The sequence below is a fragment of the Brachycentrus maculatus genome, unplaced genomic scaffold, assembly GCF_059751285.1.
Source record: "Brachycentrus maculatus isolate JH-2025_06_01 unplaced genomic scaffold, ASM5975128v1 h1tg000310l, whole genome shotgun sequence".
Lineage (NCBI taxonomy): Eukaryota > Metazoa > Arthropoda > Insecta > Trichoptera > Brachycentridae > Brachycentrus > Brachycentrus maculatus.
Window position 1 is genome coordinate 1,006,406 of NW_028281060.1, and position 26,823 is coordinate 1,033,228.

General features: G+C 31.7%; 1 protein-coding gene across 1 annotated transcript in view; it reads left to right on the forward strand.

The window, feature by feature from the left end:
• The first annotated feature begins 5,656 nt into the window (after positions 1–5,656).
• Positions 5,657–26,823, forward strand: part of LOC148304652 (uncharacterized) — a 29,322-nt gene continuing 8,155 nt past the window's right edge. The window contains exons 1-6 of the mRNA XM_088267970.1: positions 5,657–5,767; positions 11,193–11,321; positions 13,122–13,278; positions 14,403–14,655; positions 18,992–19,205; positions 20,785–20,929. Of these exons, the coding sequence (XP_088124096.1) occupies positions 11,201–11,321; positions 13,122–13,278; positions 14,403–14,655; positions 18,992–19,205; positions 20,785–20,929 (890 nt within the window). The 5' untranslated portion in view covers positions 5,657–5,767; positions 11,193–11,200. The remainder of the gene's footprint in view (positions 5,768–11,192; positions 11,322–13,121; positions 13,279–14,402; positions 14,656–18,991; positions 19,206–20,784; positions 20,930–26,823) is intronic.

The window sequence follows — 26,823 nt, forward strand, 5'->3', positions numbered from 1 at the left end:
GTTAGTAATATCTTTCTAGTGGCATTTGTGGGCAAAATATTAAAGTAATATTACTCTGATCTTTTTTTACGTTCAAATTATGTGAAGACTTGCATACGAGTCATCTGTGTCTCTTGAAGCATATCGTATAGACTTGTTTACGTGAATGTGTTTAGATGTTGCCAAGAATTCATTCCGTCTAATTATAATAAAATAGTAAACCGACATGACGACTTAACAAAGTTATTACACTTAAGATGCTTCTCTTAGAAATTTGTCACCCACATCCTTCGAACTGGCGACATTATACAAGTTTTTACACTACCGCAGGAAGAATAATAGCAACATTGTAGATGCATCAGGGTTGATATGTTTTAAACATGCAAATATTCCACAGCAAACTTCCTCTGTTCCCCTATGTTAAAAAAAAATATCCGCTGTCAACATGTTCGAAATAGGAACGAATAGCTTTTGAAAATATTCGTTAAGTTTCATCTTATTAAGGGGTGAAAAAAACCAAAGAGAAATAACATATTTAGTAATTGATTCGAATTATAGTACTTTGGTGCTTCTATCCTACAGAAAAATGTCTGTGCATTGTGTTTATGAAATAATGAAATTGTTTTGAATATGTTGAATATGTGTTTAAAGCAGCCAGTAAAAATTTAATTAAAACCATTGTTTTGAGATAACGATCTTAACGCATTGTTGTCAGGCGGTTTTTTCATCAACCCCGACCCTAATTAGTATACTAATTAGGGTCGTATACTAATCACAAGTAACCGCTAACCCAATTCCGATCTGTACAGTGTTTTTTGGCATCTCTTCTCGCGCTCTATCAAAAGTAAGCAAATAGCTTATAAGCATCTCCCGCTCTCTACCAACATTATGTAAATGATTTTAAGCGTTTCCCGCAAACAATGTGTTAACTCTTATTAACCAATATTTTTTCCTTAAAAACCAAGCAAATTTGTACTAATGTCAAAACATTCACATTTTTACAGAAACATTTATTATTTCTGTACCAATCGTTAGTCGGCTTTTCGCTGCCAACCGTAAACAACCAAACACTGATTACATGGTCGGTTTTTCTACTTTACGTACTGGAAATAATTCTCACAATTACTTAAATCACTTAAATCCCTTTCAAGTTTGAACTATTCATTTAAAAAGATTTGGACTTTTGTCAAAATTGTGCATGTAGACACTAATGTTTGCGAACAAAATACACACAAGTCCTTCTCGTACGCGTGTTCCTTCTCGGACGTATGTGTGTTTTCATGGATCGCAAAACAGTTGAAAAGTATTCAAACGCTAGTCAAAGCAAGTTTCATTTGTAATTTAACGGGAAAAATATTTAGTAACAAGGTCGTTTAGCAAAATATTTATATTTATAGGTGTCTGAACTTGATATGAAATCTATTTTTCCTCCTAAACGTAAGACCGTAAACCCTGGAATACTCAGATTTTCATCTTCTTTCATATAAAGAGGAACGATAGATGTTTTATATCAAGTTGAAACACCTATAAATTAACATTTCATCCGTATGGTGAATAATCCAGTAAAATAGTAAATAATATTATTATAGTTAAAATATTTATAGTTTAATGAGTGGCAGTTGAAATTATAGGCCAAAAATGTTGTATTGTCATTCATTCTAGAAACATTTTCTATTTTATATAATATTTATAAAAAAAAAGATATTACAATGTGAATCAATCTAACTTTCTAAATGAGCCAAATAATTGAATCTCACTGCCGTACTCATTTTTTCAAATGTCTTATGTCTATAAAGTTTTCAAAGATGTCCTGTCGTGCTTTTGTTTTGGGTCTTGAGAATATCTTTTTCTTCTGTTTCTTGGCTTGACTTTGTGGCCTGTTTTTAAGAGATTCCCAGCTGTCACTCCATCTCTTTGGTGATCTGCCCGGGAGTTGGCCGTGCAGGGGAGTCTGGATGGTTCCATTCTCCTCACATGCGCATACCATTGTGTTCTTTGTTGCCTTCCCCACCTAACGACATCTTACATCTCGTATATATCTCTTATCCTGGTGTTCCTTAACCTATCTCGTAGACTCTTGCCAGATATGCTCTTAGAGTCTTCATTTGTGACACTCTTATCGCATTTTTTGTCACATATATTAAAGATATTGTCAGTTTGTCTCACATACCATACCATTGTCTTGAGAATATATGTTGTAACAAGAATTCTGCACCAGTTTTGAAACATTTACAGCGTTACAGATATCGTCAAATGCAGTTACGTCTACAAGATCTCATGTCATTTGCCGACAGATTGATGCACTGAATTTTGTATGTTGGTTTTGAAAATGTCTTTAGATTTAGGGTAGATGCTGCAAGTGTCTAGCTGCTGAAGATGGTGCGAAAATCTTTCCCAAAGCCATCAATAATTAGACTACAATATGCCTTATTTGTAAAGTCGAACCAATTGGATAAAACTAATTACATACAACGGAACTTTTTTAACAATATATTATTAAAAACTCGCCATTTTGTCTGTGGGTATCTTAGACACATCCATAAAAGATATAAATATGATTATAAAATAAATGTTTGGTTATAAATTTTTATTTATTATGTTTTTTTATTAACACATTGTTTGCGAGCAGTTTTTTCATCAACCCCGACCCTAATAAGTATACTAATTAGGGTTATATACTTATCACAAGTAACCACAAACCCAACTCTGATCAATACAATGTTTTTTGGCATCTCCCGCTGTACCAAAAGTAAGCAAATAGAACGCTTATAAGTGTCTCCCGCTCTCTACTAACAGTATGTCAAAGGCGCTTTTAAGCATTTCCCGCAAACAGTGTGTTAATCATGAAAAATCGTAAACCATGATTTTTTTATGGAGATTAAGATTGTTACATTTTATGTTATATTTTATATTATATTTTGGTGCAATAAACCATTATTTAGAAGGAACTGTTTTTGTTTTTTTTACCCTGTATTGCCAGCATGCCTGTATAGTCCGCCTCTGTAGTGTAATGGTCAGCACGCTCGGTTACCGTTCTGGAGGTCCCGGGTTCGATTCCCAGGGGGGTCAAATAAATATGAGTGATTTTTCACTGTAATATTTATTCAATATTACCCTGGACTGGTACCTGAAGCGGAGGGCTGATCACCTTTCCTTCGTGTGTAAACGATCAAGATAACACTGTGTTCATATGAAGTAGTGCCCTATGCACCATTGGGGTGCGGATAAGGGTTTTATTATTATTATTATTGCCAGCATAATTGTGTGTCTACATGGCAAATGCAATTACCGAAATTGAATGCATTTTATTCATTATTACTATAATGTATTAAATTTCCTCGGATAGTACTCGCCCAGTGGTCGCCAAACTGCAGCTCGCGAGTCGCATGCGGCCCCTCGGCCCCTTGAGTGCGGCTCGGCCACAAATGTTCGGGACGAACACCCTGTGCTGATATGGAAATATTGATGGCAAAGAAATGTGAAGTTTGTTCACAGTACAAGTGTCTGCATTGAAAGACTATAAAATTTATACGATAGCACTACCGAATCAGTAGCGAATGGATAACGAGAGAATGACTAAGAAGGTAATCTTGCGAATATCAGCGGGAGAACAAAATAAGGACGGCTGACAAAGAGGGAGACCTTGGGAGAATAAAAGAGGCGTCGGAAGACTTCAAAAAAGATGATTTGGAGACAAAGAGAAATGCAGAGAAACTCAAGTGCACACAGCGATCTATGCACATGCTTTGTTTAAGTATGATGGATAAAATAAATAAAAATTAAGATACCAGGAAAATAACTGAAGTTATATATATGTGACAAAACTCGAATGGCAATGGGCAAGACATATTGCAAGACACGACTTCACAAGATGGACCCCAAGAATTTTACAATGGAGGTATTGGAAGACCCTAAAAGAGATGGTCCGACGACGTAGTCGCTGTAGGGGGTAGAAACTGGCTGCAAGCAGTAACCGACCGGAGGAAATGGAAAGAAGGGGAGGAGGCCTATATCCAGCAGTGGAGGTCAGAGGGCTTATGAAGAAGAAAAAGACTTGACACAAACAAATCAATCAGAACCTTAAATCTGGTGGTGTCAAAAGTCTGCATAATCGGAGGGCATGTATGATTAGATGTATAGATGTGAAGGAAGCGACGAGTGTATTTTAGGACAGAAGAGTGGCATTCAATCCTCTCTGTCTACCCCTGCGGAGAAACGGTGTAATGGTAGTATTGGTAGTAGCAGTACGGAGTCAGCACTGGCTTGCCTTGTGTTTGAAGTCAGTTACTCATTCAATGTAAATCTGGCCTAGTATTTAAAGAAAGTAAATACAGATAAGATAAGATTACCTTATTTGACAATTGGCTTCTTGATATTAGGTAATTATTGCATCAATAATAATTACGTTTGATAAAATAATAATAATTTATTATAAATAAGAAATAAATATTACATTTGGACAATCATTTTTATCATTAAATATCATCTCATGTGATTATGATATTCAAAAAGTAAAAATATAATGGTTTTAAGTTTTGTACTGACATTTTTTGGTGGAACTGCATTTCATATTAAGAAATGACTTTATAGTTGTTTCTACCTTTATTTTATAAAACTGGTGTCCGGGTTTCGTCGTTACTGACATCATCAGACTGGCGGGAGGCTAGAAAAAAATATGTTGTATATACAACAAGACGGGGGTTAAAAGGGTTGACTTTTTTCATTTTCATTTTTTGTTTTTTTTTTGTTTTCTGTTAAAATCAAGTATTTGTAATTTATATTAGTACTTTTAAGCTATTTATTTTTATGATATATATTGTATTCTTTCCAGTACCCTTTTATTATAACCTAAAATAAAATATATACCCACACACAGGCTATGCCTTTGAAGATATTTTTTTTTATATGAATATAGTAGAATATTTTTGTATTTGTAATTATATTATATTGTGAAATGCAAAAAAAGAAAAAAAGTCGTGATTTTTTGTACACATTTATTTCACTGATTTTTTTGTTGAATATCCGGTTTTAAATATTTTTGAAAAAATTGTGCGCGGCCGATTGCTTAATGAATTGGATGTTTGTTACTTCCCCCTTAATGCCAAGTATTCGTGTAGTCGTTGGTAACTGAATTTTCTCTAAATCCAGGTAACATTTTACGAAATTATTTTTTTCTTTAAACACCGTTTTTGCATTGAAAAAATAAGTTAAGTTTTTCCTTGAAATAATTATATTATTTGAAAAGAATATTTATTGAAAGGTACGGAGGTAAAAAAATATTCTACATATGTGTTTTAAAAAACAAAAAATATCCAATAAGTATACATTCTTTAAATAAATCGGGTGCGGAAATACGCGTCACCTCTTCGTCTGTTGGCCGGCGAATGAGTTCTGTATTTGCGTATATCCCCTTAACGTTGTTCAATGATTCGAGCAATACTTATGTATTAAAAAAGCAACAGTTTGTTGTATACTTCGTTGACAATAGGTCCATATCCAAAAATAATCGTTTTGCCTCTCTTAACCGGTCTTCAGGTACCTACTTCTTACTCTAAAAGCGGACAATCCAGATAATTTACGTTACATCAATACAAGATACCAGTTTTGAAGATAAAAAAAATATTTCGCAGATATTTCGGAATGATACATTCGCGAAGATACCAACATGTTTTTATTTAGTTTGATTCGTACTTTTGCATCGATTGGCTGGATTACGTTTATATCGATCGAAATTTTGTTATCTCTCGGCGACTTCAATCTGTATAGGAATTCTGATAGCTGAATAGAGGTAAAACTCTTTTTGAATTATTTTTTCATACATTTTACGTATAGTTTTGACTTTTTTTAAAGCAGATATTTGTGGTAGTTAATACTTTATAACCGTTGTTATTAAACTAATTATTAAAAAATAATTATTGTATTTAAAAAGTGGTTATATTTGTCGAAAACGGTGAAAATCATTTTTAAAAATAGTAATTTTTTACATTTTTATTTTATTTTTGAAACATTTCTTTAATTTATAAGTGTCGGTATTTGGTTTCTTATGAAAATAGCGAATTTTGCCATGGATTTCGCAGGGAAAATTTATATTTATATATGTAATATCCGCACCCAATGGTGTAAAGGGCATTGCATTATAAAAAGCAGTGTTATCTTGATCGTTATAACGTGATGGAAAGGTGAGTCCTGCGCTTCAGGTACCAGGTGAAAAATCACTTATATTTATTTGACATAAATTTACAATGATCACTTAAACTAGTTTATGACGGTTGTAAGACCTGTAAATGCCCAGACTTCCATATTCTTCTTCATCTATGTTGAGATTAAAAAAATATTGTAAAAAATAAATCCTAATTGAAGGTAATCCATATTTGTGAACAAGTATGTGGAATCACTTAAAATGTAAAAAAAAAATACTATGATATGGTATTTTTACACATATTATGTTCTAACTAAATCTCAGATATTAACAGGGCTTTTTTTAACAAAAAGGTCCTGGAACTCACGTCAAGGTTTTTACTTATAAATTTTATATATAAATATAATTAAAATAATCATTATAATACCATATTTTATCACTTTGATGAATTATATAAATATAGATTGTAATTACATAAGCGCAAACATTGTTTCGTCTAACTGAGTATATCCGTGAAAAAATGTGCTGGAACGCCATACCACCGCGTTACATGAAAAAAAAGTACTGGATATTGGTCAACTTAATTGTGCGAGGGCAAATTGTGCATTGCACATATGCACATACCGAGACAAGACTTGTTGCAATTGCAAAACAAGACCCTACAAGGTGGACACCTCAAATTGTGAGATAGAAGGAGACCTTGGGAGAATAAAAGGGCGTCGGGAGACTTCCAAAAAGATGGTTTGGAGACAAAGAGAAATGCAGAGAAACGCAAGTGCACACAGCGATATATGGAAAGATCCACGCTTTGTTTAAGTCTGATGGATGAAATAAATAAAAAAGAAGATACCAGGAAAATTACCGAAGTACAGGATACATGGATCGCGTGACAAAACTCGAATGGCAATAGGCAGGACATGTTGCAAGACAGGACGCACAGTGGGAGAACAAAAGAGGTGTCGGAAGACCTCAAAAAAGATGGTCTGACGACATAGTCGCTGGCTGCAAGCAGCAACCGACCGAAGAAATGGAGGATCCATCAGTGGAGGTCAGAAGGCCACAGAAGAAGAAAGAAGAAGACTTACTGAAAAACCGCGTGTAGTTTTTTTACCAATGTTATTATACTGTCTGTGTGAATGTATATACATATCGCTCACTCCTTTGAACAACGTCACATGTCAAAAATTTTTTTTTTCAGGACTTAGTTTTTAAAGTTTAAGAATATAATGAAATGTATTAAAAATAAATATCAACCCACTTATTGAACATTTTACTGTGCAACACATATTTTTAGGTAAAACCTAAAGGTTTTTTCTCCATTTGAAAAATATTTAGTATATTAAAAAAAAATTAAACAATACCTTTTCTTTAAAATGCGAAATCAATACCTTCTGCCCTGTAGCGGGTAAATATTAAGTTAAAAATATGCTGCTTTTGCTGGGATATAGTGCACTTTCTGGGCATTCCGAAAACATGCACAAATGAAAATTGACGATTTTTATATATGACGTTGTTAAAGGAGCGAGCGATACATATAGTACATATTTGCTAACTTTTTTAATTTTCATCTTTTTATTTTTTTGTTTTCTGTTAAAATCAAATATTTGTAGTTTATATTAACACTTTTAATCTAATTTTACTTCTAATAATATCTATTGTATTCTTGCCAGTACCCTTTACTATAGCATAAAATATAATGTATAACCCACACGCAGGCCATGCCTTTGTGAGATCTTTTTTTGTATTTATATTATGTATTTTTTATACTTGTTTTTATATTATATTCTGAAATGCAAAATAATTTAAAATAAATTAAAAAAAAGTGTTGCCTCATTTCATGTACATATGTATACTCGTATATTATTATTTGAGACTTCACTATTGATAGAATTTAATATTTTAACTTTGTATTTTCCTTATACTATCATATCAACCTTTAAAACAGGTTTATCCTTGGAAAAATTCTCAACAAAAAGTCTAGGGCAGGGAGGGTCAACTTTTTGGGTGACAAACGTATAAATTCAGTACGTAGCGGTTGCGCAAGAAGCCACACGTGTGGTCTGTGTATATATTTTTTTAATATACTCAAAGATTAAACGGATTTTTTTTTTTAAAAATATGTATTGAAAAAACATTTTTATCATTTTTTAAACTCTTTACACCTTTTTCTTACTCTTTTTCTTTTCAAAACCATATATTTATTTTGAAGAAAAACCACTTTTTTCAATATAAAAACGGTGTTTTAAGAAATAAAATATTACAATTAATGGTAGGATTGGTGAATGTTACACGTGTGTAAAGTGATCACTTAACCAAGCCTATGACGGTCGTAAGCCCTGTAAATGTCTAGACTTCCATATTCTTCTTCATCTTTTTTGGTTTCAAATAATAATGTAAAAAAACTCCCAATTAGAGATAATCCAGATTTGTTGAAAGTATTTGGACACACTCAAAATGCTATATTTTATATAATGCTGTCCACCTTCTTAGTGTAGTGGTTAGCACATTTGACTACCGTGCTGGAGGTTCCGGCTTCGATTCCCAGGGGAGGGGGAAATAGAATATAAATGCAATGCCCAAAAAAAAAAAGGTACAAAATCCTTCGCTTCACATGCCTCTTACGGACCGCTATTTGCCCAGCCCTGGCTTAGGGAATGAATTTTTAGTGCATGATTTTAATTTTACACAGTATGATAATGAAGTTTAAATAAATTTAAAAAAAAACACGACCATGCGAGTCATCAAAGCCAGTCGACGTGGATACAAAGTCGTGATCTGAAATATTTTGGGTATGTCAAAATCCTTGTTCACAAATCTGGGTTTCTCCACTTAGTTTTACATTTTGGCATCTCAAGAATATGGAAGTCTGGGTATTTATTTATTTAAACTTCATGTACAGAAAACAAATTAGTACATTGGCGAGCTTATTGCTGAAAAGCAAAAACTAAAATGTTGCCAGTACAACAAATCCTTTTAAACTCGTTTTTAAAACTAATAACACTGACCAACATTGATTTTGGAACTGAAATTTTGATGACTGATTTGTACTAAGTTAATCGTTCTTATTCAAAGTCTATATGGTGACAAACTTGTATCACAAGTTTTGATGTTACTGTCATATTATTGTTTGTATGGACCCCATACGTTGAAACCGTAATAATGGTTGGTATCTAGACATGTTTTAGTCTAAGGTCTAAGGGATTCAAAAAAAGTTTTGATAATTATGGAGTAACAGTGATATCGCTCACTCCTTTCAAGAACGTCATAAATAAAAAATCGACAATTTTAAGTTGTGCATACTTTTGGAATGCCCAGAAAATGTACTATATCCCAGCAAAAGCGGCATATTTTTAACTTAATATTTAACCGCTACAGGGCAAAAAGTTTTGTTTTTGTATTTTGATGAAAAGGTATTGTTTAATTATTTTTTGAAATGTACTAAATGTTTTTTCAAATGCAGAAAAAACCTTCAGGTTTTACCTAAAAAGATCTGTTGCACAGTAAAAAGTTCAATAAGTGGCTTGATATTTATTGTTAATACATTGTATTATATTTTTAAACTTTAAAAACGTTCTCCTGAAAAATCAAAATTTTTTATTTATGACGTTCTTGAAAGGTGTGGGCGATATGTTAACTTATGAATATTAAATACGATAGCATTATATGTTTACATATATTTATACATAAACAATATGATAAACTTTAGTCAATATCAGAATTAAAAATATCCATAACTAAAAAATCTGACGAGCTAAATTTTTTTGTTTTTGTTTTTGAATTCAGCAATTCAATATGCATAAAGATCAGGTATTTTCATGCCAGTTACAAAATAAAAGTTGTGTTTTTTGGCCACTGTTATTTAACACATTTAAAGCAGCTATTATCTTTTTGTGTCAAACAAAAAAGCCACGCTAAAGAAATCTAAGATCTCAATTGTCTAGAAAGATCTAGCCCGTTTTGGACTAGTTGTCGAGTATCGAAAATTTTCAATAACAGATCTTGTAATTTTCAGGATTTTTCAGACCTTGCTCCCCCAAAAAATCATTCATAGTTTTAAACACAAGGGAATTAGTATATACGCATTTGTATGTATTGTACTTATCTGCATTTAAAAATGTTTTTGAATTCATATGCGTATTGATAAAAATGAAATTATTATTTTTTGATAATTTAAATTCATTAATTTATCGCGTATCTTCATGACTCAGCATTTAAATAATATTTTACTTCAACGCTTAAATTAGTACGTTCTTATAAGTTATTTACGGTATTTTTATTGATTGCTTTGTCGTACCTGCACACGTACGCCTTTAATTAAATTAATAACAACGTAAGGTTGCTTGCACACGACTGTGAAATTAAAACATTTAATTTCTCCACTAAACTTTCAACTGTTTTTTTTCCGATTAACCTCAGATATTTTTCGGTTATTAAAATCCGTATCGGACGTTTGTCCACATTACGGAATTACACCGTCCGGCAGTCTCGTTTTGAAAAATGAAAGTTACTACGACAGTTAATGTGATCGAATTTACGCGCAACGTGTTCACGCACCGATCAAGAGCTCCGATCCGAAGAAAGATGGACAGATGCACAAGCCAATCCAAGCCAATCATCGTCTTAAAACGCTAACTGACGTGCCGGACCGTAAAATTCCGTGTAATTCCGTGTAGTGGACAAACGCCCATCGGTTTTGAAATACCGAATCGCATCTGACGTCATGATTTATAAAAGTATCAGATACATTTTTGACGGTATATTAGGGATTCCTTCAGGGGTATGCAAAAAATTTCAATGTATTTTTTTTTTAAATTATAGCCAAAATTACTAACCATATAAAATATATTTAAAAAAACTTAAAGAGAAACGAGAAAAACAAAGCAAATTAAACCAACTTCGTTTCTGCAATTATTTTGCTACCTCAACATAGATGAAGAAAAATATAGAAGTCTGGGTATATTTTGAGATATCAAAATAACTCAACTAAAGTGGAGAAACCCAGATTTGTGGACAAGCATCTGGACGCACCCTGACTGTTGTGTATGAAATAATTGTTTTTTCTTCTTCTTTCAAGTTGATGAAATGGCGATCACACTGCAGACTGCTGACGAAGAATACCGAAAAAATCCTGACATAAAAAGAGAGGACATTAAACACCTCCAAGAATGGCTTGATAAGCAACCACACCTGCCTAAATTATCTGGTAAATCACTCTCTTAATGTCCATATACAAACAATTTACTTTGTTTTTAAAAAAAATGTATAACGAACTCCCTCTCTAAAGAAACGAAAACTACTTTATTAGAGAGGTAGAAACGTTATATTTGAAATGTTTTGTACATTTACCAACTATTTTCTATGATTTAAATATGTATGTTGTAAAAAAAACAATGAAAAAAAATATAGCGCTTGTGCACTTCACGGAATTTTACCGTCCGGCGGTCCGGTTTTAAAAAAAATAAAAGACAGTGAAGCGTGATTAAATTTACGCGCACCATCATCACTCACCGATCAAGAGCACCGATCCGTAGAAAGACGACCAAAAGCACAATCCAATCCAATCCAAGCCAATCATCCGTTTTATCATGCTAATCGATTGTCGGACAGTAAAATTCCGTGTAGTGCACAAACGCCCTTACTGTTTTGTACGAAGGTGGTGGATAACTCGCTAGCAGGTTTTTTTTAAAATCTATTTTATTTGGAAATTTTACAGAACATAACATTTTTATAAATACATTTACATTAACCAGTAACACAAAACAGATATTTGTACCATTCCAGTTTTAAAAAAATAACATTTTTAATTTAATATAAATACCTGGAAGTGGGGCGGTAGGGAGGAAAAGGGGAAAAGGGAAAGATCAAAGCTTAAGTCGAAGACAAATTATGTGAAAATTGGGACACACCACGATATGACTATCGACTTACTATGTAAGCGATCTCAGTGCTGACAATGTCGAGTAGAACATCAAAATTCCCAAATTCATCGTTGACCAATGTTAATGAATATAGGAACCTTGTTTAGAGTTTGTTCTACTCGTGGGAAGCGCTAAGGTGTCAGTTGTCCTGGTGATCCGACCGGGAACTTATTACACATAATTATGAAAGACGCCCATGATTCTAGCGTTAGAAATGGATATTTCTAACGCTAGAATCATATATTTTCGAATATGAAAATGTTGACGATTTAGATACCATTTTTGGAATAAATATTTTGATTTTTTGATTGCTTTGTGACTCTTTGGCATTTATCCAGCGATATATAGGAGTGCCCAAAATTTTAGAAGTGTGGTTGTCAATCATGGGTACAATAATGGGTAAAATAAAGCTTACTTATAACCCTTATCCGCACCCATTGGTGCATAGGGCACTGCATCGAATTGACGCAGTGTTATCTTGATCATTACTTACATGAAGGCAAGGTGATCACTCTTGCGCTTCAGGAACCAGTCCAGGGTAATATTAAATAAATATTACAGTGTAAAATCACTAATATTTATTTTCACCCCTCCTGGGAATCGAACCCGGGACCTCCAGTACGGTAGCTAAACACGCTGACCATTACACCACGGAGGCGGACACGGGAGACGGGATAGTGGGTATAATAAAGCTTAAATAATAAAAATGGACATATTTTCTGGCGTTTCTCATGTGTGTGATTATAATCCAGGATTCGGACCTCACAAACTAATAAAAGAGTTTCTGCTCAATAAAAAGCTTCCGTTCATCTCACCAATAGATGTCTCTAGTGAAGTTCTAGTGACTCAATAATAATGTTTCAAAATTGGTTCATATATAATATATAGAACTTCCAAGAATTTGAGTAGTGTGGTTGTCAATAATGGGTAGAATTGGTGAATGTTACACTTGTGTAAAGTGATCACTTAACCAGCCCATAAGCCTCATAAGCCCTGTAATTACCCAGACTTCGAAATTCTTCTTCCTCTATGTTGAGATGTCTTTTTTTTCTTTATTCATTTGGTGTCGATTGTGTTTTTTTCAGAAGTGACTTTGATAGTGTTCTACCACAGCTGTCTGAACAAGCTGGAGCTCACCAAAGCAACCATAGATCTCAACTTGACGCTCAGGACCGAAGTCGATTACGTTTTCAAAGACAGAGATCCTACTTTGAAGAAAAATATAGCATTTCACGACGTAGGGTAAGTTTATTTTATTTTTATTTTTAATTTTTTTATATTCTCAATATTATTCATATTTAAAGTGTGTAGTTTTAAATGTGATTGTTTGCATGCTGTGGTAGTGATTGTCCTGACGAAGAGACGAGTACGTCTCGAAACCGGAAGACATAAAAATCTCAGTGAGTGGTTATATACTATCACTAACATTTATGTAAAAAAATTTTTTTTTTTAAATTTAAGTTTTACTTAGTAAATACCACTATTTCTTAACACGTTGACTGCCAACTACGAGATAGCTCGTAGATCAAGTTCTTTGCTAGGACGCCGACTACGAGTTATCTCGTGCTGTGTTTACTTGCCATATTCGTGCAGCTACGATGAAATAGTATATCAGTGCTAATATGGATAGATGGCGCATGGGAAGAGAACAAAACATCAATGCTGACTTACATGAACAGAAAATATATTAATAAATGAACAGAAAATATAATTATAAAAAAAAATCAAGAATTAAAAGGATATTTTTAATAAATTAGCTATTTAGACTGGAATTCTGAAAATCGCCGTGGCAGTCAACGTGTTAAAATCAATTGTGACACGTGTTTTGATGCATTCCGCATCATTTTCAAACACCCCATGTGAAAAAAGTCTAAATTTTATAGTTTATATCCTTGGGACGTTAATGGTTGAAGCTGTTATTTATTAACTAATATATATTTTTTTATGTGTGGGAACATAGACAAAAGGGGAAAGGCTTTGGTCATTGTTATATTGTTAATTATGGGTGTATTATTGTTTACGTTTTTTTTCTCTATTAATTATTTTTATTATAACTCTTTTGTCATTCGTCAAGCGATGACCGATTATATGAGACTAATAAGCCTGGATACCCATTAGGGATGGTGTATGCGACTAGTGTGTGTGTGTGGTCTTCCTCTAACAACATCTAGTGGAAGACTAAAGAGCTCTTGGATGCTGCATAAAGAAAACATGATTCAAAGGCGTGGCCTAGGTGACGTTATATATGACAGAAGGACCTACAACCTGAGGACGAGGAGAGCTGACCCCAACAGTTTACAAAGATGATCAGTTGGGATGGAGCTAGGAAGAAGAAGAATTATATTATTTTATTGTTTTTTATCCAGAATATTTGTGCCTCTCCCGGAGCTTCTTCCCGAAGGATACCAGGCCTTCTACTGCGCCCTGACGGACTTCAACCCCAGCGTCTTCAGTCTGGAGCAGTCCGTCAAGAACTTCGTGTCGATGAGCGACCTGTACCAGTACGAGAACGGAACTGTTCCGGGAGTGGTGATCATCATCAATCTCTACAAAGTGGTGTTCGGACATATCACCAGGCTCAGCATCTCGACCGTCAGGGATGTACTCAACTATCTGCAGGTACGTAACATGAGGGAATAGTCCAGGGATGAAGAACCTTTTTGAGCTTGAGTGCCAATTTCAATATAATATGTCGCGTGCCACGTGCCATGGAAATAAAAATGCATCAAATGTTTGTGTAACATTAATTTTTATATATATATATATATATATATATATATATATATATATATATATATATATATATATATATATATATATATATATATATATATATATATATATATATATATATATATATATATATATATATATATATATATATATATATATATATATATATATATATATATATAAACAAAGCGTAAATACATCGGAAAAAATAATTAAGTACATACTTTTAAATGACAAAATATTTAAAAAAAAAGTAGAATCCTTAATATCTTAAAACTTCATCGTTATCGAGATTTTTGTTGATGGACGCTAGATGCCATTTTTTTACAGCGGGTTCATAGCTGGTAGGTTTTAATAGAATACAAGCAGTAGTACATTCGTCTGTAAGTCTAAACTTTAAAAAATAATTGTATAATCATCTCCTTCGTTTCTAATTTTTTTCTTATTAAAATGTTACTTTATTTTAAAATCACTATAAATATTTTATTATAACTTAATTATAATGTCTACTGAATAATCAGTCTTGATAAAGAAGCGGTTAGCTTCGAAACTGGTAGACATTAAAATTAAGTTATAATAAAATATTGATAGTGATTGTACAACAAAGTTACATTTCAATTATAAAATGGAAAATCACAAAGTTAGTGCTTCAAATAAATATTATAATTTTTTTCTCCTCATTCGTGTGCAATGCAAAATTATCTCGCGAGCCACCTATGGCACGCGCGCCACACGTTAGCCATCCCTAGCATAGTCAATGGTACATACTCCAAATTCAAACTGATAAAAATCGAATACGACCTTTTGTAAATAAAATTCAACCTACCTTAATTCAAATTCAACCTTTTGTTAGTCAAATCAATACTTCATAAACCAGATTCAATATATCGTTAATCAAATTCAACTTTTTCTTCAGCTCTCTATCCTCCATTCTCTATTTTATTTCTTTCTTTCTTTCCATCCATTTTATTTCGGTCAGTTGCTGCTCGCAGACAGTTTTTATCCCCCACGTTTTTTTAAGTCATCGGACCATCTTTTTTGAGGTCTTCCGACTCTCTTTTATTCTCCTAAGGTCTCCATCTTAAAATTTTAGGGGTCCATCTTGTGGGTCCTGTCTTACAATATTTCCTGCCCATTGCTACTTTAGACTTGCTACGCGATCCATGATATGCGCTATTCTGTTTTATTCCCAATGTCTTCATTTTTTATTCATTAATTCTCATTATTATTCAGCTTTCGGCAAATCAAATTCAACCTTTCGTAAAACAAATTCAGCCAAAGTAAATCAAACACAATCTTTCGTAAATCATATTCACCCTTTTGAAAATCAAATTAAACCTATCATAAGTCAAATTCAACCTATGGTAAATTAAATTTAACCTATCGTAAATTAAATAAAATATTTTGTAAATCAAATTTAATCTTTCATCAAATTCAACCTTCCGTAAATCGAATTCAACCTTCGAAAATCATGAAAAATAATATAAAAATATTCGAATTTGAAAGTATGTAGCTTGACTCAAAGTGCATGTTTTTTTATAAAGATATATTTAAATAAAACAAAGTGCTTTTCCTTTAATGTATTGTTTAAAAATGCAAAGCCTTTGTTCTTTGTCTCTAAAAAGTGTATAATCACGAGAGACGCAATTTACTAGTAATAAAATATTAAACTATGATATGAACGAAAATCAACAACATGCGAAGGGGTAAATTGATAATTAGGCATGATGAAATGTAGAGAAAATAATCGTATATCGCATGCGGTATTCCTGCGGAGCTAGCTTGTTAGGATGAACGAGATATAAAAAGATGAATGGCTCGAGGGAGAAACCTTGTCAGGGTAGACTTTTCGTGACGTCATGAGCGTTAGCTAAATAACTAGGTGTAGTTATTTTATTTTAAATAATTTTGAAGAATCCACTAAGGAAAATGATGATTTTTTAAAATATAATGTTTATCTTGTCACCCGTGAGTTCCTCTCGATTTTATTTAACCTTTTGTAAGTCAAATAGAAAGTTCATTAATTATCTGACCTTCTTAAGGTTAATTTTTGATTCATAATCATAAATCATTATAATACAATACAATAAAATGTTTTTGTATGCTATATTATTAAAATAAACACCTTTGATCTGAAGCGATGGTAAAATTTCAATGAGAAATTTGCAAAACATATTAAATGAGTATGTAACTGGTATATGTTACCAGTGTCAGATTTGAAGTAAAGTATTCAGTTTCTTAGCTAAAATATAAACGCGGTCAATTAGTTGTCTTTTTTTTTTTAAATAAAAGAAATGAATATTCAAATTTAAATTATCTAATAAAAACAACATTTTGTTTCCATTAGATAATTTGACAACAATTTAAACAGCACTTGTTCACAAATCTGGATTATCTCCAATTAGGAGTGATTTATACACTATTTTTGACATCTCAACATGAAGATGAAGAAGAATATTGGGCATTTACAGGGCTTACGGCCGTCATAGGCTGGCATAGATCGTCATAAATTATAAGCTAAAATAAAATGATCTTTTGAAGCGTTTCTCAAGTATGTGAATTCAATCCAGGATTCGGACCTCAAATACAAATAAAAGTGTCTCTGCTTAATAAAAGCTTTCCTCATCCCACCATAGATGTCTCTAGTGAACTCATGCATACTGTGTTACTAGTGAGTGGTGTTGTTGTCAATCATGGGTAGAATTGATGAATGTTACACGTATGTAAAGTGAAAAAGATTACGGCTATCAATTTTAAGGCCTATAGCTTATTTAACTTGTTCGTAAATTCGGCACTGGATGTTTGTCATGTAAGTTCTTCGAGTTGTTATCAAGGTGGACAACTTTTGAAGAAGGTGTAATATTCTTACTCCTCGTGTTTTATATGATTATTGTGTTAAAAAAACACGTGTGGAAAAAGGAAGGATGAATATCTTGGAAAAGGTTAAGGTAATGTCACAGTTATTATATGATTCGCAATTACGCTTCTTACGAATACAGTGGAACTCCGGATATCTAAATTAATTGGCGCTGTAGCTTCTTCGGATTTGGAAAAGTTCGGATTAGTTGAGAATTTTGTAATACAGTACATACATAGTACTTTAAACTACAGTAGTTACGTTGTCTCTTAAAATAATAATAAATAATAATGCAAATAATATAATATAATCAGGGCTTTTTTTTAAAAGAAAAAAGGTCTCGGAACTCAATAAAAAAATACCTTTATAAAATTAATCAACTTTGTTTTAACCACTTTTTTATTAATACAATTTAACCTACCGGTTTCGACAAGAACCTTGTCATCATCAGAGTTTACATAAAAATATTAAAATACTCTCACCGAAAACACACTCCGTAAAAAATCCTAAATATATTTTTTACGGAGTGTGTGGGAGTTTTGGGTGAGAGTATTTTAATGTTTTAGAATTTAATAAACCCTGATGATGACAAGGTTCTTGTCGAAGCCGGTAGGTTAAATTGTATTAATAAAAATTGGTTAAAACAAAGTTGATTAATTTGATAAAGTTTATAAAATGTGCCACAAAGTATCTGCGGAAAACATTCAAGAAAAAAAAAAATCAGTTAAAAATTCAGTACAGTACCATATTTTATCATTTTGAAGAATTATATAAATATAGATTGCACCTAGCGCTTTAACCGTCCTAAACCCCGTCCAATCTCAAATTCTGGAGCCTGGAGATCTGCCTTCTACCCACACCTTGTCGATCTTCTATTTTGCGTTTTATGATTATCACAATGTTGTGTTATTGCTTATAAAAGAAGTTTTTGAGGTATCTCTACATGAGAGAGTACGGCTATTATCCTTGGCTCTACCCGACCCAGTTTCTCCAGGGTATGCTTGGCTACAGTAGTTTAGAGACTAGAAGGAATGTGTATTTGATGAGGCATTTCTATCCATTGTTGCGCGGTATGATCGATAATCCTGAAATTATCCGGAACATTGGTCTGTATGTTCCCGATAGTTACCTAAGACAGCGTCGACATAGATTGTTTCACATTGCTATACACAGGACCAACCTGCCGATGGTTATGCCTGTAGGAAGAGCTACCGCTATGTTGAACAATATCACATTGGATATTGATCTGTTCCATGTGTCCGAAGGAGTTTTCCGAAGCGGGATTCTTCTACACCTTTAAGTCTTCTTGCTTACTTTTAATATACGCCTTGAATATTGTTTTTAATTGAAATTGAATACACTTAGGAAGCCATGCCAGTGAGGCTGAAGGGTGTCCATTTCATGAACGCTCCCGTGTTTATGGACAAGATCCTCTCGCTGATCAAGCCCTTCATGAAGAAGGAGCTGACGGAAATCCTGTACATCCACTCCAGCCTCGATACCATGGACCCGTTCGTCCCGCGCCGTTGCCTGCCCACAGAGGACGGTGGAGGAGCCAATTCTCAAGAGAAATTGAGAGGTGACTACTTTTTGTAATTACTGTTCATAAAAAATCAAGTTAAGGCAGCAGCAGGCACCTCGGAGGTTGGAGCGCTACGTGCAGCGCAGTCAAGGGATAGCTGGAGAAGAGTCACAGCTTCCACAAGGGTCACAACCCTCAGTAATGAGGAGTAAGACGGAGAAGAGAAAACAACATTTTGAGTGTGTCCAAATACTTATTCACAAATCTGGATTATCTCCAATTATGGGAGTTATTTTTCAAATTATTTTTTGACATCTCATCAAAGATGAAGAATAATATGGAAGTCTGGGCACTTACGGGGCTGACGACCGTCATGCAAAAATGAAAATGATATTTTCTGGCGTTTCTCATGTATGTGATTATAATCCAGGATTCGGACCTCACATACTAATATAAGAGTTTCTGCTTAGTAAAAAGCTTATTTACATCTCACCAATAGTTGTCTCTAGTGAAGTTCTAGTGATTCAAGAACAAGGTTTCTAAATTGGTTCATATATATATAGAACTTCCAAGAATTTGAGTAGTGTCGTTGTCAATAATGGGTAGAATTGGTGAATAGTCGTCATTGGTATAAATATATATATATATATATATATATATATATATATATATATATATATATATATATATATATATATATATATATATATATATATATATATATATATATATATATATATATATATATATATATATATATATATATATATATATATATATATATATATATATATATATATATATATATATATATATATATATATATATATATATATATATATATATATATATATATATATATATATATATATATATATATATATATATATATATATATATATATATATATATATATATATATATATATATATATATATATATATATATATATATATATATATATATATATATATATATATATATATATATATATATATATATATATATATATATATATATATATATATATATATATATATATATATATATATATATATATATATATATATATATATATATATATATATATATATATATATATATATATATATATATATATATATATATATATATATATATATATATATATATATATATATATTATTCCACAAAGACTATTTGTTGGAGGTAATTACCTAAGTTTGTGTGGATTTAAAATTTTGCTTGGATTGTTTATTGAAGAGACAGATTTAAGCTCCTTTTTCTTGTAGACGTATCACTCATGTAGTACATGCTTGCTAACTTGCATGCTTTTTACTTTTTCATCTTTTTTTATGTTTTTAAGTTTGTAATTATACTAAAAAAATTGTTTTCTGATAGTCAAGTATTTTTTGTATTTTATATTAACACTATTATTCTAGTTCTACTTATAATACCTATTGTATTCTTGCCAGTGTCCTTTACTATGACCTAAATTATATTGTTTACCCACACACAGGCCATGCCTTTGTGGGATCTTTTAATGTATTTGAATTTATTGCATGTTTGTATAATGCAAAAGAATTTAAAATAAAGAAAAAAATATTGGTTTTTAGTAGGCTATACTTCGATTATAATTTTGAACTGTTTTTTTCAGCCATTACTGTGGACCGTTTGACCGTGAATAAGCAGCTTCTGATCGACGAAGAGAAAAACGACAGAGTCAAAGAATCCTTACGACCTGCAAAATCTAAGAAAATGACAGAGATTGCCGGCACCTTCAAAAAATTGGATATAGACTGATATATAATTGTACCATTTTTGATTTATATTCCCCCTGTACATATTTTAAAAACAAAATTTTAAAAAAATCTCTCGGTATATCATCTTTTATATAGGTATTTAGACACGGAAACAAAACATTTTTTTATTTATTTTACTTTTTATTTATTTAATATATTTGCATTTTTATTTATAACATAATACATTTGGATCATTTATACATATGGAAAACTTTTATATTTCGATTCGCTTGCCTCAAAATTTCAAATTTTGGAAACAAAACATTTTTTTAAAGGTATTTATTATTAAGGAATTTCAGAAGGGTCCAACGCTTTGACTTGTTTTAAAAAAAAATATAAAAATTGAAAAATATTTTTTTACTTTTTTTTAACCTTTCAATACCTCTGTTCTTTTCAAAAATATATATTTGTTGCGAAGAAAAACTTATATTTTCAATTTAAAAACGGCGTTTTAAGAAAATAATTCAATCACGTCAAATGTTATCCGGTTTTAGAGAAAATTAAAAACTAACTAACTAACTAACCATCACGCCGCTTCCCCGCGTGGGTAGGCAGAGAGAATAGAACGCCACACCACTCTGTCTTTGCAAACATTCTTCGCCTCTTCCACGATCATGCATCTCCTCATACATACCCGCCGATTAATACGACTCCTAACCTGACCACTTTCAAGCATTTGGCATACCTGATCGTGCCATGTTTTTCTCGGTTTTCCTCTGCTCCTTTTTTCAATTACATTTGCCTCATAAATTTGTTTTACCGTTCTTTCCATCACTCATTCGTTCTACATGTCCAAACCATCTCAACACACCTTTCTTAATTTTATCTCTGTTCTCTGGTAAAACAGAGCAAATCAAGTCGTGATTTATTGAATACTGAGCCTTAATTCACTTTCAACGAGTCAATTGTATTATTCATTGATGTCACATTATAGTAATGTCAATCCATTATAAATTTTATTTTTACTTGATAGATGCCACTGCTTATTAAAATCAATTGTGACACGTGTTTCGACGCATTCCGCATCGTTTAAAAACACCGTATTTGATATACGATGTTTGAAAATGATGGAGAATCCATGGAAACACGTGGCATTATAGATTTTCAGAAGTAGTGGTGCTTATCAAGTAAAATTTTAATTAAAAATGAGCCATTTGTTGTTGTTGTATAAATATAAGTGATTATTTCACTGTAATATTTATTCAATATAACCCTGGACTGGTACCTGAAGCGGAGGGCTGATCACCTTTCCTTCGTGTGTAAACGATCAAGATAACACTGTGTTAAATGAAGCAGTGCCCTATGCACTATTGGGGTGCGGATAAGGGTTTAAAAAAAAGTTGTGTTGCCATAAACAAGATTTAAAAAAAATATTTATATCTCTACTAATACTGAATAAACAATATTGAATAATAGAATACTTATTCAGTATTATTGAACAAAAATTAGAATCCTAAAATATGAAAAATTGAAAATGTGGCACTCGAAAACTGATCTAAGGCGTAGATGTTCAGGAAATTCGTAAATGTGGAAATATCTGGAAAACTAAGGCTCTTTTACTGAGGTCATATTTTCATTTTTTGGTGAGTAATAAGCTGGCCTAATATCATTTGAAAGGAATACATAGGATTATGGGACACCCTTTACACACATATATATATATATATATATATATATATATATATATATATATATATATATATATATATATATATATATATATATATATATATATATATATATATATATATATATATATATATATATATATATATATATATATATATATATATATATATATATATATATATATATATATATATATATATATATATATATATATATATATATATATATATATATATATATATATATATATATATATATATATATATATATATATATATATATATATATATATATATATATATATATATATATATATATATATATATATATATATATATATATATATATATATATATATATATATATATATATATATATATATATATATATATATATATATATATATATATATATATCATCGTATTCGTCTCGTAAATTTTTCTTTCACTTTAAAAAGTGTATATGTACTTAAAAGTCAAGTAGGTACCTTGATTACCTTGAAGCAGTATTTTACGAAACTGTCGGTTTATTATGTACATACATAAGTACACATTATTTTAAACTAGGAAGTACAGTGTACCTTTTATTAAAATCAATATTTAAAAAAATTCTACCGTGAAAAAAATAATAAGATTTATTTAAATGGCATAATCTTTCCAAATCGGGTGAAAAAAACTTAAATACAGTAAGGCTGTCCAAACTTAAAACACAGTAAGGGACATTTAAAAAAAAAAAAAAAAATATCAGGGTAGAGAGTAGTTTAAGGATATATTGAAAGCTATTCCACCGCATTCCCAGATCTGATACAGAAGCATCTAGGCTTCCTGACAGACCTTCTCTTGCAAAGCAATAATTTTTTTAAAGAACTAAGTTGCGATATTTATAGAAAATGTGAAACACCTTTGTATCGGGGTTTTACTGTGAATTTACATTTAAAAGGGTAAGGATAAGGCATAGTAGGCACTGGTCGTGTTTTTATATGGAACGCTAATAATCCAGGAAAGGCACTGTTTTTCTGCCTGCATAGAATGTACGCCTCTGGTCCAAGGTAATATTAAATCGACATAACAGTGAAAAATCACAATTATTTATTTTAACTTCCTGGGAATCAAACCCGGGACCTCCAGTGCCGTAACGTAACGCGCTAAGTACTACACTATAGAGGCGGACATATTGTGTATGATACCACTTTAAAAAATCATTGTAAATTACGGGTTTAACTTATATTTGTCACTAAATACGTAAGGAATAAGCACTAAAAGTGATTATGCCTATATGTGGCATATATCGCTCACTCCTTTCAACGTCATAAATAAAAATCGTCAATTTTCAGTTGTGCATATTTTCGGAATGCCCAGAAAATGTACTATATCCCAGCAAAAGCGACATATTTGTAACCAAATATTTACCCGCTACAGGGCAAAAAGTGTTGTTTTTGCATTTTGAAGAAAAGGTATTGTTTAATTTTTTTTTTAAATATACTTAATATCTTTCAAATGGAGAAAAAACCTTAAGGTTTTACCTAAAAAGATCTGTTGCACAGTATAAAGTTCAATAAGTGGCTTGATATTTATTTTAAAAACATTTTATTTTATTCTTAAACTTTAAAAACGTTCTCCTGAAAAATCATATTTTTTTTTATATATATGACGTTGTTGAAAGGAGTGAGCGATATGTGTACATACATATGTGGCGCAAAGCTCCCAGTTTATGTCACTTACAGTAGATTACTCCGAACATATTATAACATAGTATATTACAGTAGGAACTCCGGAAATCCGTTGGAGCTGTGGCCTGTTCGGATTCGGAAAAGTTCGGATTAGCCGACAAATTTTGTAATACAATATATACATACTACTTTAAACTACAGTAGTTACAGTATTTCCTAATATATAGTATACATACATATGTACATTATTTGCAACTTTATATAAAACAATCTAATATAATAGTACTTGAGTCTAATATAACAATACAGGTACAGTACTGTATGCTTTATTAAATTTTCAATAATTTTTAAACAAAATTAGGTTATGTTTAATAATTTAAATTAATAAAAAATGTGTTATTTAGTCTTTGCGAGTTTTTTTTATGTTTTCCTACAAATGTTTTACTTCAAAATCTTGTTTGCATTTGCCCGGGATTTTGGATTTCCGGGGTTCCACTGTACTTCATTCCAGTTATGGGCAATCGAATTAAATAACGACTTCTTTAAAAAAATTCGTTAATTAATTCGGTTTTTTGATTCTAATCACGCCAATTAGTGCACAAATTTGGTTGCATATTGCATATATTTGACACCTTCCGATATATTTGACATCAACAACTTCAACTGACCTTTATCAGCACTCAATGATACATAATACATTGCAGAAACTTGATGCAAAGTTAAGATGATCGTTAAATGAAGGCAAGGTAAACGATACTACACGTCACTACCATAGCGCGCCATTCACACGCTTATAACATAACTACATATAATATTAATACAATTATATTATAATATGTTTTGGTTGACCCAAGAGCCGACATGCAATAAGGATCGCAGAACAACATTGAGCAACGCAGACTGTATAATTTTGATATCATTATTGTGTTTTTTGTTGGTTGGAAGATACTGGTTAGTATAATAAGTCCGCAGATATACAAATATTCTGTACAATCCTAATAAATAATAAATAATATTCACGTATAAAATTGGTAGTGTCAATAACTGGTAGGATGTCAATAATACACCTGTGTACTCTACGCAAATCAATCAGTAAATTTGACATAAAATATTCGAGCACTGGCTCAAAGGACAACCATTATAATAAATGATTTAAAACATTATTAGGGATCATAAAATAATTATGTGCGTAGGTACATAATTATTCTAGCATTATTTTTATTATTCTATAAAAAGAATTGCAGTCGAACTTGATTATCACGAGCACGGATATAGTGAGATCTCGGATATAACGAGGACACATTCGTTGACATTTCGGTCAGTGATTTTCTCCATACATTTATGCACGGTTATAACGAGTTACTTCTCGGCTACAACGAGCAAAAATATCGGCAAAAATATTTAAACTGTTAATGTGTAGATTTTTTTCAACACCAGTTTCGATCCTAAGCAATAAAATCCGATCGGGCAGTAAACTAGACCGATGCCGCCGGGATCGGATGACGTAACTAACTAACTAACTTACTAACCATTACGCCGCTTCCCCGCAGGGGTAGGCAGAGAGATTAGAACGCCACATCATTCTGTCTTCGCCTCTCCCACGTTCATGCATCTCCTCATACATCAGATGACGTTTATGACAAAAATTGAGATACTAAGTACCTAATTGGTGTTTTGCCGACAACATTGAAAAAGTATCGGCGCATATGGTTAAAATTGCGTGTACAACATCAAAGCTTTGTGAAGTCAGTATGCTCAGCACTTCAATACAATAAACAACTTTTTTTTAGTTTATGAATGTCATGCTTGTTTCGGGGATTTTTACGATACTTTCCATATTTTGTATGTTTACTATGGACAATGCATGATAAAAATAATGGGGTGGGGAATGTCATATCAATTCTAGAGCAGATCAGTTAAAAACAAACCCTTGAATTATAAACCATGTCACTAATAATAAGTGTTTCTTTATTCGTGAAAACGTGGAAATTACTCGTGAAAACGTAGAAATTACTCGTGAAATACAACGTGCAAAGTATGTGACACGTTTTCATCATACACAGTGTCAACATTGTATTTTTAACTGAATTTGAAAATAACATCACACACCGCAAAAAAATAGGGACTGTGATCGTACAAATGTTAATTTTTTAGATTTTATTCCCAAAGAAATGCAAGATTTTCCAAATTTTATATAGAAAGTTGATTGATAGAAAAATATGACATGTGTGTAAGGAGGGAATTGTGTATTTTATTTTGAATTGCGACTTATTCTGTTATGCGACCATTCCAGATATTTTATGTCATCATGTGATGGGTATGTTTATAAAAAATACCTTTTCTCGGATATAACGAGTAACGGTTATTACGAGCAAATTCAGTCTGTCCCGTCTTCCTCGTTATAACCGAGGTCGACATGTTTAACCTTGAAAATTGTAATTATGCCCATCCATTTAGTATTTTTTGTACAAATAATTATTTACGATTTCACTTTATAATGTGTTTATAAGTATGATATGATCAAACTGTGCATACAAAATAAATTCTGATTTGCCCTTTTGCGATAGGTTCACAAGTTTACCAGGTAGAAGATATA